The 16119-nt window shown below is 35.8% G+C and overlaps 1 protein-coding gene across 1 annotated transcript in view; it reads left to right on the top strand.

Annotated features, from left to right (window-relative positions):
• The first annotated feature begins 483 nt into the window (after nucleotides 1-483).
• The window catches only part of NUP205 (nucleoporin 205), an 81380-nt gene continuing 65744 nt past the window's right edge, over nucleotides 484-16119 (top strand). The window contains exons 1-8 of the mRNA XM_051963347.1: nucleotides 484-1114; nucleotides 6831-6973; nucleotides 7644-7815; nucleotides 10826-10970; nucleotides 11357-11516; nucleotides 12097-12325; nucleotides 14190-14354; nucleotides 15503-15678. Of these exons, the coding sequence (XP_051819307.1) occupies nucleotides 1087-1114; nucleotides 6831-6973; nucleotides 7644-7815; nucleotides 10826-10970; nucleotides 11357-11516; nucleotides 12097-12325; nucleotides 14190-14354; nucleotides 15503-15678 (1218 nt within the window). The 5' untranslated portion in view covers nucleotides 484-1086. The remainder of the gene's footprint in view (nucleotides 1115-6830; nucleotides 6974-7643; nucleotides 7816-10825; nucleotides 10971-11356; nucleotides 11517-12096; nucleotides 12326-14189; nucleotides 14355-15502; nucleotides 15679-16119) is intronic.

The raw sequence follows: 16119 nt of genomic DNA, 5'->3' as shown, positions 1-16119 counted from the left end.
TCAATGTAAATGCTTAATAAATATAGGTTGAATTGAATTTTCTCACTATCTTCTATTTGAACTTAAATCCTGGAATATGTCTTCTAGTTTTTTCTAGATAAAATAGTTACAATGACTCCCGTTTTCCTTTTAAGTCCCGTTTTTCTTTTAAGTGGAAAATTTTAAGAATCTAATGTTTCTTATTCATGGGATGTATTTAAATTAAAGTCATGAAAATTTAGACTTTCATCCTTTGCAAAGATAAGAGATCCAATAGGGTGTATATTGCATAATTCTCACACTTTTCTGATGTATTGATCAGTAATCTTAATTTATTTCTTTTTTCTTATGTATTTTATATTCTATATACTATCGGAATTTATAGTAATGTTAAAAAAAAAACCCAAAATGCATAAATAAAAACTTACTTTTCAAGAAAAAGAAATGTTTATATCAAAACATACAAGGTATTTATGTCCTAAAGCAACAGAGCTAGTAAAAGAAACGTGTTTGGGACATTCATGTACAATTATGTTGACAGATTAAACTTGGAATACTGTTTTGTCTTGTTTTTTGTAATATTGTTAACAGTAGATTCAGTTTCTGGTCTCCGGGAAACTTGGTAAAGACTTCCAGAAAGAAGGGAGTAAAGAGAAGAAGAATTTAATACGGAAAAAAGGATGACATTTCCCTAAACCTAGGAGGAAATAATAATAACTTATCCGGAACCAAGAAACATTAATAACAAATCCCAAATTATTAACTTCGGGGATTTTGCTCTCGGCTTTCATTTACTAATTGATGATAAAACCGACAGTAACAACTGAACTACATGTCCCAGCATGTATTGCGAGGGGCGGCGTTCGTACGAAGACCTTATGTGTCACTCGAGCGGCCCCTGCCTTATTTGAAAAGAAACGTTAACGACGAAAGTCGATATTTAGCACCAGAGGCCGATATCTGGGCTGCGTCCACGCTTCTGTCGTAGAGGCCCGAGTTTCGTAGAGAACGGGACCACAGCAATTCTGTGCAGGCACCGCCATAAGCTTCCCCAGCTCTCTTGGGGGCCCTCCATGCGCCGGGGAACCCGGGTAGTTGGCCTCCAAGATGGCTTCGTTGTTGGCGGTAAATTCGGGTAAGAGCCGGCGGGGCCCTTGATTGAATCCTAGGCTGTGGGGAAGTTTGACCGCGGCGCCGGCTCTCTGGGCCCCAGGGTGCGGAGAGGCCGGGGGCGGGGCGCGGGGAAAGCAGCTCCCGCATCTGCCCGGGCTTGGGCCCCAACGCGGGCCTAGCTTTGGAGCCGGCCTCGCGACACGCCCCTCGGCGCGGTTTGAATGGAGCGGCCGGCGGTCGAAGTCCCGGGCCGGGTCCGGAAGGGGTGCGGAGAGAGGACCCAGGGGGATGGCCGAGTGCCCCACAAATCTGATCTCGCGGGCATCCTCAATCCCCCGCGGGGGAGGGGCTATTGTTTCCTCAGTCCTACAGATGGGGAAACGGAGGCAGGCAGTAGTTCCGCGCCTTTTCCTGGCTCACATAATCCGGGGTGCTGGAACTATTATCACTCCTCCTCCCCTTATACAGATTAGGGAACTGAGGCCAGTAGAGGTTAACTGACTTGCCTAGGGTCACCCAGCTAGTAGTCTTGGGAGATAACCCTTATTAGTGGTTTCCTACAGATGGAGAAACTGAGGCAGAGAGGGTAACTGGCTTGCCCAGGATCACACAGCAAAGAAGCGTTTGAGGCTCGATTTGAACTGAGGTCTTCCTGTCCAGGGCTCCAAGCACGGAGCCACTCATCTGCCTCTGGTCCCCATTTGTCTAAGGTTCAGGGTGCTGGTGACTGGGATCAGAGTACCAAAAAATGTGAAAATGTCACATAAAAACAAATTGTAATTTCTACTTGAGATCTTTTAATTGTGTCATGTGCCAGTGTTGGTGTGTTACTTGCTCAGGTTGGGGAGGAGTGTAGTGAGAGCACTGGTGCTGGAGGCCGGCTGAGCTACCTGCTTTTAACAGACAAGGTTAAAAAAAAAAGCCTCAGGGCTTAGGAAATTCACATAAGTAATAAGTCTACAAGCTTTTAATAAGTATTCCCCATATACTAGGCACTGTTTTAAGGGATGTTGTGCCCTAAGGAAAACTAAAAATATCCTTGCTTCAAGGATGGGAAAGACCACATACAAACCATTTTACATGCATGACTTAGTATTTGTTGTTTGTTCTTCTCCAATAGGACCATGAAAAGATGACTTGTAAGTGAATTGGATTTAAGTGAGGGAGGGCTGTGCAAGGTCACCTGCCTCACTTTCCCCTCCAGAACCATCTGGGTGCATATGCAGTATAGATGAAAAGTTATCTCAGGGAAGGAGGACTGGGGAATGTAGTTTGCAGAAGGATTTGAGCTGAGTCAGAAAGGAAACCAGGAGACTAAGATGAGGAGGAAGATAGTAAAAAGACCCAGAATCACAATTCATAGTTAATTTAGGGCATATTGAAACCACATTTTAAAATTGTGTGAATACCTAAGGATTTTGATTTTGGACCCTTGTGGGGAAGCATTGTCTGCGACTTAGAGAAATCGCAGATACGCATAAGAGATGGAAGGATTCATCCAGAATCACAGCCAGTAAGTATCAGAAGAAAGATTTGAATCCACAATTTCATAGTTCAGTCCTCCATGAAGTCTTTCAGTTTCCTAAGGCTTGTGGCCAAGGATTCAAAGAAGAAATGTTTATTTGAAATTGTCCCTTAGAAATTAGTGCAAAAAGTGATTTCACTTTACTGCAGGATTCATATAAAAGGTTTCATTGACCCACAGCTTTTCAGGAACAAATGCCACTTGCTGAAAAAAGTTAGATTCACTCAGTCACTGAGCCCTCCTGCAAAGTCCCCTGGAAGAAGTTTGGACACCCTGTGGAATATAAAGCAAGGCTATCTTTGATCCATGTAACCACCTTCCTTTGCCACCTCAATCAGAAAGAAACATTTATTAAGTATCTGCTGTTTTGCTAGGCACTTTGGATACAAAGACTAAAATGAAAGGAACTTAGAATTTATTGGGTGGAGAAATGGACGCACAAATGTGATGTAAAATAAGTGAATCAAAAAAAAAGAAAAGAACAAGTAGCTGGGGAGATCAGGTAGGGCCTAATATAGGAGATTACATCTGACTGGAGTGTTGAAGGAAACTAGGAATTCAAAGAGATTTATTAAGTTGAGGAACGCTTCTGAGAATAAGAGGCATTATATTGCATCTGATAAGATGTTCAGTAAGAATAAATTTTATATGTGTTCAGAAATCAACTTCACAAGTATAAAATGGTGACTACATAATTAGGAAACAGGTTTTATGAAAAAAAATGAGGGTTTTATTGGACTAAATTTAATATGTGGCAGTCAGAAAAGGTACTATACTTTTACTTTTACTCTGAGGTTGAATTGAGAGCCATTTCTTCCAGGAAAATGAATCTGGAATATTACTTTGGTTGGTTCTGGATGCCACAGTTTAAGAAAGACATTGATAAGCTAAACTTGAGAAAATTCAGAGGAAGCCATCCATAATGTGAAGGACTTGGAATCCATATCTTTTGAGGTTAAATTGAAGGAGCTGGTGGTTTTTTTAATGTTGGAAAAGAGTATGTGGGGACTATAATAGCTGCCTTCATGTTTTTGAATGGTTTGTCAAGTAGGAGAGGGACTATGTTTTTGTTTTGGCTTTAGGGGGCAGACTCAGGAGCAATGAATAGAATTTTCAAAAGGAAATTTAGATGAGTTTTAGGAAAAATTTCCTTTCCAAAAGTAGAATGGTTTCTGTGTAGTGTTGATAGATTCTTCCCCTGGCTCAGGTTTTCTGGCAGATAATCACTTTTTTAGGTATGGCATGGTAGTGAGGGGAAGTGTAGACCAACTCTCAAATTCTGTAATTCTGAGTTTTATGATTCTTGAGTGAACCAGACCCAATTATTGACATTTCCTTTCATATTTGAAATCAGTTGTTGAGAATTGTGTTTGATAGTATTCTTTTAGTATCTCAAAATTTAGAACTAGAATGTTAGATCTTGAAGGAACTTGAGGTCAGATAGTGCAACCTATTGCTCAGTGTGGAAATCCTTGTAAAATGTCACCCGATACTTGCTTGAACATATCCAGTAATAAGGGGCTCACTATTTTCACAGCCCCTTTTTCATTTTTGGTAGTTTCTTTATTATATTGAGTTTAAATCTGCCTACCTATAATTTTCACCTTATTTCTAATTCTGACTGTTAAGAATAATAAAAAATAAGTCTAAACTTTATTCTGTATCTTAGCCCTTCTAGTATTTGAAGACTGCATTTATATTTCCTACTTATTCTTCTCTTTAAATGATTCCCATACCCACTTTTCCTTCTGTACAGTTCATTTTGTTCATATGCCCTTTTACTTTTTTGTGCCTAGAAAATGCCCTAGTCAAGCCACATCTGTAGTACAGTAGGAATTCTATTTGCATAATAAAATTTTTTAACGGGCACATAATGTTATTCTTTTGAGCCTTTAGGCAACTTAAGACCCAGATATTTTTTACATGAACAACCATTTAGACCTCGCTGAACCTGTATTTGTGCAGCTGATTTAAACAATCAAACTGTAAGATTTTGTTTCCCTTTCATATGGAATTTTGACACATTGTTCTAGGCCCTTGTCTTTTTTAATCTTAATTTTTAATCTAATGATTTAACATTTTAAAACTCTCCCAGTTTTATATAACCTATGCTTCAATAAGAATGTTTTCTTTACCTTTATCTATGCTTCTAATAAAAATTTTGTACAAGGCAGGATTATGGAAAGAGACACACAAGGTGCTTCTGTTGATCCTCCAATTCTTTAGTGTCTTAGCCCAGAGCATTCTGGCTCTCATTGATTGATCAAAAGTAGGTCCCAGTTTAAGTCTTATTTGGTCATTGTTTGGGCACTGATGTTTCTTAGTGAGTGCAATTTTTTCAGTTTGGCCAGAAATCTTGAGGATCTCCCCCTTTAAGATTGATTTTTTTTTTCTTAGACTATGTTAAAGAGGCCATTCTTTACCTCATTTCTTGCTTCACTTTAATTAGTGAATGGATACTGCCTCTTGCAACCAGGACTATCTCCAGTCTCCTGATCTGTATCTTGCATTGCCATGGACTTAGATGACTGAATGAAAAAGTGAGGCTGGTAACTTTGTATAGCCCTGTCTCATTTAAATCCAGTTCACTTGCAAGTCATGACATCACATTCCTGATTCCCTTCAAGAACAAAGAACAGTCACACTCAGAAATGGATCTCTGTGGCAGCATGAAAACCACAAATGAACAATTTATCTGTTTTTTATTATATTTTTATTCGTTCGTTCATTTACTTTTATTTATTTGCTTATTTGTTTGTTTATTTATTCATTCATTCTCAATAACATTTTGATCTGGTTTGGGTTTGGCTCTTAAATGATTTGCTCTAGCTTCCACAGGTAGTAAATAGCAGAGTTAGGGTTTTAGTCAGGTTTCCTGACTCCAAACCAGTGTCCTTGTACTACATTACCAAAGAGCAGAGTACCTGTTTGAAGAACTAAGTTTCTTCTAGTTGACTAAAACAGAAAATTTTCAGATTGTTACATATAAAACTTGGAAATTGACTGGTTTTTAAATTTTTGGCTATTGCCTTGAATATAACTTTGTAGACTAGGACTTAAATATTTAAGTTCCTTAATTGTTCCTTTTCTTGTATTATTGTTTTTGTGACATTTGGCCTTCAAATTTTTTGTGACTTAGCTTTAAGTTGTTTTGGCTCTTGTCCTTTTTACTTCCAGTCGATCACTAAGTCTTGATTCTTTCTTTGCAATGTTTCTAGTGTCTGTCTCTTTTTATTTTCAAGCCAATTCTAGTCCATGTGCTGAAACTGTAATAACCTACTACCAAACCTTTATACCTTTGGTGTCTCTCCAGTTCATTCTGTATAGCACTGCTAGATTAAACTTTAAGAAACACCAGTTTCATCAAGTATTCCCTCGTCCCCAGATCTTACAATAACTTCTATTGCTTCAAGCAGAAAATCCAAACACTTTAACCTGACCATTCAAGGCAATTAAGTTGCTTCCTCTATTTATACTTCCACTTTCTTTGTTATATCAGTTTTTGTACTACATATTTGATTAAAGCACTGTAATCAGTAGGGCATCTTATGTGTACACTTCGGTATAACATGTATATTCCTTTATAAATCATCTAAGAAAGTCCACTTAACCTATATCTACATAAATTTAAATTAAAAACCTGTAGCATTCTCAAATAGCTTCCAAGAAAAATGACTTTTTCACTGGCTTATTCACTGACTGTTTCTGTAATTTTTATCAGATATGGGACTGGTGTAGTGACTTGGTGCCAGGAATAATTGGGTTCAGTTGTACATGGGGTTGAGGTTAGGAGATAGAGTTAACCTATACATCAAGATCCCTGTTGGTGGCATATTGACATAATTTTAAATTAGAATGTAATCTTTGTTTTGTTGTGTTTTTATTTTGTTAAATATTTTTCCAATTACATTTTAATCTGGTTTGACCTTGACTTGAATATTGTATCCTGTTTTTATCTCCTCTGCTCTAGACAAGTTTGAGAACATCAGAATTTCTAAATTTATGCTTCTAAGTGTGTGTGTGTGTGTGTGTATGTGTGTATGTGTGTGTGTGTATAAATAAAATAATTTGCATAGATAGCTTCATGTTTTTAGAGGTAGGATCATTTATCCTCTGCAAAATACTTTTCTTCGTCTACCAGGAAATTGAGTAGTTTTAGATTTACAAGATTTCATTCCAAATGTAGATTTAAATTTGTTAATTTTTCTTTAAGCTGCTAGCCTCTGGGGTCCATACAAAGACATCTGGCAAACAGTGGGAAACGCCATTTGGAGAAGACAACCTGAAGCTGTCCATCTTCTTGACCTGATTTTAAAGAAACACAAACCTGATTTCATCTCATTATTCAAGAATCCAGTAAGGATTTTCTTTTGAGAATTATGTGAGAAAAGGAGTATTAACTGCTAGGGGTTTGAGGAACTAAGTTGTGGCCATGTGAGTTGATAGGAAAGAAGGGATATTAGAGAGATGTAACAGAGGTATGATTGAGAAGACAAAATAACTATTAGGATGTATGGGTTGAGGATAAGGGAAGAACTCAGGTAATGCTGAGGTTATGAATGATAGAGACTAGGAATATAGTAAATTAATTGGGAATCAGAAAGTTTGGAGGAAGATTAGGTTTAGGAAGAGGATCATGAATCCTTTTTTTAGATAGGATGGAATGCAACTCACATTCCACCTATCTAAAAAAAGAAAAGAGTTGCATATTGGAGGTCCAGGTAGAGATTTCAAGCAGTTAGTGATGCTGGAGAAGAACTTAGAATACAGGTTAAGGCTGCTAAAAAATGTCTGGGAATTTTCTCCATGAATATCATAATTGAATTCATGAAAATTAGACTGAAAGGAGGGGGCTAGAATAATATTATTTAAAATCATTATCTTAGATCTGTCAAGTTCTTTTTTGTTTATTTAAGAAAAAATGTTTCTGCTAGTCCTATGTTTAGGTTACTGATGTCATATTTTTAGGGATCATATGAAGCCTCTTGCTAACCACATTCAATTTATCATAATTTTTCCTTTTTAGGCCAAAAATGTTCAGCAGCATGAGAAGGTTCAGAAGGCAAGTACAGAAGGAGTTGCTATCCAGGGTCAGCAAGGAACTCGACTTCTTCCTGAACAGCTCATTAGAGAAGCCTTCATCCTTAGTGACCTCTTTGACATTGGCGAATTAGCTGCTGTTGAACTTCTTTTGGCTGGTAGGTTGGAATTAAATCGAAGCTCTGCTGAATGCATGGGGTTGTGGTTTTAAAAAAAAAAAAACCCAAAACCAAACACTTTGAAAACCTTAGACAAATTTATGTACATGTGGATATTATGTCATCATGCCAATGATTATAGTTATATATCAGTGCATATTTAGAAAATGGCAGAGATCTAGAATTCATATCTATCCATTTTTTTTACTGTGAAAGGTATTGCTCAGGATATGTCTTATCGATAGTTTTTAAAGCTAATTAATTTTAAAGTAACTTTCTGAAATGGTAACTAAGGGATCCCCAAATTACTTTATAACATAAAAAATGTGTGTGTGTGAATGTGGGTATACATATATATGAAAGAAAACTGAGTGGGTATTATTATCTTAGGCATCTTTAGAGAGAGAATTTTTTTTTTTTATTTTGCACATGGGGAAACTGAGGTCTTAAGAGGTTCCATAAATTTCCTGATGCTACATGAGAGACTAAGGATAGAATTAGAAATGGAATTAAACTTTCCACTTCAGCAACTTTGGCAACTATTTATCAGAATGTGACATGGGCAGAACACTTGGCAGAGTGATGGAATAGATCTACAGAATAAATGTGACCCAGTTCCCCATCCCTATGGAAAACATAGGCTAGAAGGGAATTATGACACCTACATAAATAACAAAGGTACAAAGTGATGTGAAATAAAAGCATAAAAGAGTTTACAAGGTCTTAGAAGGCTGGCATTACTGTTGTCTAAGAGAAATCAAGTAAGGCTTAATGCAGGAGATGGCTTTGAGACCCAATTGGAGTAGGTTAACATAGGCAGAGATTAAAAGAAGTAGGGTTGAATGGAGTTGGGAGTTGGGAGTAGGAAATAGCATTAGCAAAGATTCAGAGGCTTGACAAGAGTAGGAAATAGGGAAGGCAAAAAGGTTAAGTGGGTTTTTGAGGAGGATAATAAATCTGGTGTTGAACATGCTGGGTTTGAAGTGCCAAAGGGACAGCCAGGAGGATATGCATGGTTTGAAGAAAAACCTGAAAGATCAGGAATAGAGTCCTAGAATACTGTATTATGGTACATTATTTCATCTATTTCTTTAGAAAACTGTAAAACGGTTGTTTTAGGTAAAATAAATGCTGCAGCTATTATTATTATGCTCGTTTTGTTGTTGTTGTTGTTGTTGTTGTTGTTTTGAGGCAGTTGGGGTTAAGTGACTTGTCCAGAGTTATATAGCTAGGAAGTATTAAGTATTAAGATTTGAACTCAGGTCCTCCTGAATTCAGGGCTGGTGTTCTATCCAATGTACTATCTAGCAACCCCTATATTATTATACTCTTAACAGGCATATATGCATGTGCACACACACAAAAGAAAAACCTGCTGGAGATGATATTGTTTCAAAAGTTTTGAAGGACTGATTTTCAAAATACCTGAAGAAAGAAGAAATACAGAAATTTTTTTTTGAGGGGGAGGAAGAATCATAATAACTAAAAAGCAGATTAAGAAGCTATCCGTAACTATTAACCCATAAGTCTATTTTCTTTCTTTCATTAAATTTTTGTAAGAATTATCACTATACATATCTAGGGTATCCTTGCTGAAACTGTGAGAATAATCATTTAATTGATTTACTATATTATTATTTTTGTAAAATATAACAAACTAAAACCAAACATATCTTAAAGACATTTAAAAGGTGTCTGTCATACACATGTTCAGATCACACAAGATAACATGAACCAGAGAGATAACTTTTTTCATCAATCCATTTATAAGCAGGATGAATGGAACCATCAAACAAAGGAGAATGAATAGTGACCAACGGTCATGTCATGGAAGATGTTCTGCCCAGAGACCAAATGGAAGAATGTTTTCTTTTATATGCTGAGATTTTCTAGATGCTCCTGTTTGTAGATATCTTTTTGTTCAATACAGATTTCCCCAGAATGTTGCAGAACCTTTTCTGAAAACCATGACCAATGGAAAAATCTCAGGCTGGCAAACTGTGAAAGTGTGCCATATGGATGCAGAATGTTTATTTCTTCCAGCATGAAGCTAGATAGGCAGTCCATTCATTTAATTCATCAACACTGTAGGTTTCAGATAGACTCTGCAGATACCAGATACACTGGTGGAATATTAAGTCCTAAAAGGAGATCTTTGGCTGATTTATGGGAAGATATGGATAGGAATCACTCAGGAAAAAGTATGATTGAGTTAAGATCTGCTCTTTTTAATGGAGTACCTACACAGGTGAGATCAGATGTGTGGAAATGTGGAAGTACCAAAGCTGGTGTTAGGCTTTCCTACTTCAATATGCGTTATGCTTTCTCTCTACATTTTTTTTTCTCATTGATGCTTTTAGCTTGTTATAAGTAAGTAAAGATTATCCATTCAGTGATTTTTAGTTTATCTAGAAGTTTTTTTTTTTTAACTAAAAGAGTCTTTTAATGGAAAATTAAAAAAAAAAACTTTCAATTATCTTTTTTCTTAAATGCAGTTTCCTGGTGAGAATGAGGTTAAGTGGAAGCTAACAACAACCGTTGCTTTATTTTTTCCATCCACTGTTTTGTTGTTATCATGGATTTTGATTTACCCTATTGATGCTGAGATTTATGCGGCAAACATGCACTGAAGCTTTACAATATCTCACATATTGCTGTTGAGTTAATAATCATCAACAATACTTTTTGTTATGCTACAACATATATTTGATTTGAGAAAAGAGTATTTTAAAACAATGTTGACTGGAACTCTATAAAGGCAGAGTTCATATTTTATCTTGTATTCCTCTTTCAGACTTTATGGTTGCATTTCTGTATGATAACTTGTCTTTTAGAGCAAAAGTAAAGGTAGTGATCATTTAAAGCAGAAATATATTCTAAACTAAGTAGATGTGATGTAAATGCATTGTTAATATGTTATTTTTCAGCTATTTGTTGATCTTTTCTTTACCTTTTATATATATTACATTTCCTTGTAAATTTTTTTTCATTACTATCTTCCCACTTTTAGGAGAACACCAGCAGCCTCATTTTCCTGGTCTTACAAGAGGATTAGTAGCAGTTCTTTTGTACTGGGATGGAAAGCGATGCATTGCAAATTCTCTCAAAGCCTTGATACAGTCACGGCGAGGCAAGACATGGACACTAGAACTAAGGTTTGCTTATTTCTTTGGATTTCACTTGGTTTGCAGAATTTAAAAAAATTAATTTTAGAAGTTACATGGGAAATCTTAACTGACATGGAGACCCAAACCAAATATTTACAATAACCTGAACAATGACTTTTTTATTCTACCGGAGAACTCTGGTAAATTTAAAACATGTAATACATTGATTCATTATGAAAAATAATGAGAATGTATATGGGATGGAAGCCTGTTGAGATTTCAAAACATAAGAATTACATAAGGGATAATTTTTAGTATATCCTAGTTGTTTTTAAATTAAATTTTAAATTTAAAAAAGTAAAAAAAAATCTTAAGTTATAAGTGAATTGTTTTGATTTAAATGTAATGTTTTTGTTTTTTTCTTATCATTATAGTCCCGAGCTGGTTTCCATGACAACACGTTTTACAGATGAACTAATGGAACAAGGATTGACTCATAAAATCCTAACTCTGGTGTCTCAAATTGATGTGAATAATGAATTTGAGAAGTTACAGCGGGAAAGAGGCTTGGGCAGTGAAAAGCATCGCAAAGAGGCAAGGGTTCATCCAAATTACTAATTAAGATGTCTCTGAAAAATATAAAAGTAGTGGGGCAACTAGGTAGTGCAGTGGATAGAGCACTAGCCCTGAAGTCAGGAGGACCTGAGTTCAAATTTGGCTTTAGACACTTAACACTTCCTAGCTGTATGACCCTGGGCAAGTCACTTAACCCCAATTGCCTCAGGGGGAAAAAACCAACCAAGCAAACAAAAAAGTAAAAGTAGTTGTATCAAATTACTTAAAATATACATCTGACCTAGACATAAGGTATGAATGCTATCACACTTTAAGATAGGTAGGGCAGCCAACTGTAGGGAACTGCCTGAAAATTGTTGTTTCTTTGCCTCTTGTCACTCCACCTGTGCTCCTAAGGTGAATGCTTCATTCGTGAATAACCTTCATGTACAATATGGCACTTTGGTCCTAAAGGGTTGAATGGCAGGGGCTGGCTAAAACTTTAAAAGTAATTTTAAAATGACTTGGGGATTCAAATAGATTTCACTTAATTAGGCCATATTACCATCTAGCTTCACTGTAGTTGATTCATAATGAGAATTGTATATTTGAATTCTAGGTTTCAGATCTTATCAAAGAATGCCGCCAGTCTTTGGCAGAAAGCCTATTTTCCTGGACCTGCCAGTCACCTTTAAGTAAAGATGATACTCTGCTCCTTATCGGCCATCTAGAAAGAGTCACAGTTGAAGCTTCTGGCTCATTGGATAGTGTGAACTTGGCTCTCGTCATGGCTCTCCTTTATTGCTTTGATATCAGTTTTATAGAACAGGGTGCAGAGGACCGAGAAGGTACTGGAGAGTGCAAGGGGAGAGGGAGGGAAAGAGGGATAAGAGAATTGTATGCATAAATGTATATGGGTATGCTTGCATGTTAATGTATGTGTGTAAACATGCTTGTTTGTATTGATGTGATGGGCATGTATTATTTTCTTCATTTTTTCTTCTAGACCTATGACTTCATTGCATTGGGGAGTTCCTGGTGTGGAAACTCCTTCTACCAGAGCCCATGGGGAGTTAGTAGCTCTGCAGTTTCATTGCTATAGAGGGTTGTTTAGGATACCCAGAGGTTCAGTGACTTGTTACATGGTGTATACATGATAGAAATGGGACCTGAATCCAGTTCTCACATGGGCTGTGTTACATGTCAAAATAAGCATTTTTTATGTCTTTGAAATTGGGGGATTAATGCTTAAATTTGATCACTTAAAAATTGCTAGAATGAGAAATGGTATAAAGTTGTTTCCACATAAGTTATTTTATTACTGGTATTTTGCTATCCACATGTAAAATGACATATGTACAGTTTTGTATTGAGTAGTTCTTATATGTGACACATATAGTTCCATTTATGCCTTTGATCTTTGCAGTTGGAAAAGAATTGGAATAAATGAATTCGATATGTCTGGTACATAATTCTAATTGCTTATTTTTTATTTAAGATTCCTAAGCCTTTTAAAAATATCTATTCTAAAGGAGGGTCTTGAGACTGAGGTTTTAAAAGTCATTTTTTGAGCTACATATTCCTGTGTTTAAAATTTTACTTTGTTTCTCGGTCACAGTCAACTCTTCGTGACCCCCATTTACAGTTTTCTTAGTAAAAATATTCAAGTGGTTTGCCATTTCCTTCTCCAACTTATATGAGAAGTGAGGAAACTGAAGCAAACAAGATTAAGTGACATGCTCAGGGTCATGCTACTGGTTTTTAAATTCAGGAAGAAGAGTCTTCCCATTTCTACACACAGTACTATATCTGTTGTGCCACCTAGCTGCCGCAAAATTTCAATTTAGTAACTTTTAAACAGATTTCCTTTAGAATTGAAAATAAAAGAAATAGTAATGCAATTCTTATTCCCAACAAAATTGTAATCATAAATGTTTGAACATAAAATTATGTTTTGTTTGTTGGCCCAGACCTGGACTCCTTATAGAAGCTAACTCCTTATGAGGAAACTCTTGACCAATGCTGATAAGACACTTCTTCTATAACAATTCTCTGGAATACTGAGGTTAATTGACCTAAGTTTATAAGCAATGTGTGTCAGATATAGAACTTGAATTTTATCTTTGCCAAGCTGTTTCTTAGTTATCCCCTAGTTAAATTCTTTATCTCATCCTAGTCCCCTTAATTGGGAGAGTTGATGGAAGGGTGATGTCTTTACCTTACCCGTGAACTGTTTTTCCAAGTCTCTTCTCTTTTACTTCAACTGTGACACGGATAATCTAGACAATTACAATTTCTTACTAGAACCTATAGAGTTAGGTCTCTTCAGTGTGTTTTGAAAAAAAAAAAAAGGAAGTTTCAGTAACCTGTCTGATGCACTCTAATGCAGTTTAAAGGCCTAATCTAAGCCAAGTGGCTTCTTGACTAATTTGGTGAGTTTAATTAGGATAAATACGTGATTTGTTCTTCCATCATGTTTTGGTAGCATTTTAACCTATGTGAAGATTTCTAAGTTTTTGTTGCTGATAGATTATTTACTAAAATTGTGTATAGATATCACTAAATTGTTTTCAATTGTATATAAATTGTTTTCAAAGACTCATTGATTAATAAAGAAAAATCAAGTCTTTTTAGTCATTTTTTCTTAATTCAGGAAGTGAAAATATAATTTTAATGCAGTTTTTGCTCTAATCATCCACTTTACAATTACAGATATAATTCATCAACTACCACTATTAACAGAGAGACAGTATATTTCATCAATTCACTCGCGCCTTCAAGACTCACAGCCTTGGAAACTACCTGGCCTACAAGCCACTGTTAGACTTGCCTGGGCATTGGCATTGCGAGGGATTTCTCAGCTCTCTGATGTGCCAGGTAAATTGATTAGAAATAATGTCATTTCTGAAGTCTTTGAAACAAAACCTGTAATTTGTTTTACATACTACAGTGTCAATAGAAATGGCATCTGCTCATTGAGATAGAAACGTCTATTAGTATAGGAAGCTATTTAAAATTATATCAAGTGTAAATTTTATAGTATGTTTTTCAGAATACATATACATGTTAGTTAATTCTAAGGCAAAGAAATTCAGTTATGCTTCTGATAGGAATTAATATTTTAAAAAGAGCAAATAGAATCCAATTAAAATATATATATATAGGATACCTTTGAGCAAATTCAGCAAACTGAATTAATTGGAAAAAGATGTGTAAGATTACATATGTAGTTATAGTAGAAAAATAATTGAGTTGAAACTATTTGAGGAATTAACATTTTTTGACACTTTATTAGGTTATAAGCTGACATAATCTTGTTCTTGAACTTTGATGTTGTAAGAAGCTCTTGCCTCCCCCCGTGTCTGCTAATACACTTCTGCAAAAGTTACTAAAGATTTGATTTTTCTATGATCTGAGACCCTTTGGTCCTGCCTATACAATTTCTTGAACCTAAAAGTCAGTGAAAATGACTTTGGGAATTAGTGGGACTAGGGAAAGAGAGCTTCCCTGCCTCCTGGTCCTCTTCACTGTGAAGTTGATCTCCGGGGTGAGCAGTAAAATTAGAAAACAAAAACAAAGACTCATTTTGAGTTTTTTAGGAAAGGTGGTTAAATTTATGGGATTTTATTTGTGCTTTAATATCTTTTTTTTTTTTTTTACTAGACTGTGTTACATTTTGTGAGGTCATTCCTTAATATGCTTCTTTAGATAAATTTAAGGCTGTTCCTATGTAATTTTGAAGCACAACTTTTAGTACCATGTTAATATTATGAAACTAGGATATTAGTAGTCTATAAATTATGTTTGGTCATATCGGATGTCACCCCTTGCCCTCTAAAGTAGTTATTTGTCCTTAATCCTATCATCCGATGGAGATTGTGGAATGCCAAACCATATCTTTAATATAAACATGTGCTGTGTAATGCAGTATTCATTTGTACATGTGAATAGCATTTTGGCAGCTTTTTTGGTATTCTGCAAAGTAGTGAATAATTATTTTATTATTTTTCCTAATTTCTTTTAAGCTCTTGCTGAATTTACAGAAGCCGATGAAGCAATGGCAGAGCTTGCAATTGCAGATAATATCTTCCTTTTCTTAACTGAGTCTGTAGTGGGGTCAGAAAATTTCTACCAGGAAGAATTTTATATCCGCAGAATTCATAATCTCATCACAGACTTCCTTGCACTTATGCCAATGAAGGTAAGTTTAAAGAAACACAGAATTGGGACATAAATACAACAGACTTTGATAAACTTTGATAAATTAACTTTGTTTTGGAAATAAGCCAAACTTTTTTAAATGGGCAGAACTTTGAATCCATTCATTAAACTGACATATGAAAATGTTAAATGTTCATGTCTTACTCTGTTGTGTTGTAATTTGGTTTCTGAATCATGACAATTGATGGCATTATACATTCTGCTAACTGAGTTAAGAGGAAAGAATTTATTTATTTTTATTTTTGCTGAGGCAGTTGGGGTTAAGTGAGTTGCCCAGGGTCACACAGCTGTTAAGTGACAGACCAGATTTGAACTTGGGTCCTCCCGACATCAGGGCTGGCGCTTTATCCACTGCACCACCTAGCTGCCCGGAAAGAATTTTTATCATGGATAGAAAACTGGTTTCAGGAGAGGAAATAGT

The sequence above is a fragment of the Antechinus flavipes genome, chromosome 5 (assembly GCF_016432865.1).
Source record: "Antechinus flavipes isolate AdamAnt ecotype Samford, QLD, Australia chromosome 5, AdamAnt_v2, whole genome shotgun sequence".
Classification (NCBI taxonomy): domain Eukaryota; kingdom Metazoa; phylum Chordata; class Mammalia; order Dasyuromorphia; family Dasyuridae; genus Antechinus; species Antechinus flavipes.
Note: the sequence above shows the minus strand (reverse complement) of the source record. Positions and strands in the feature narration are given on the sequence as shown.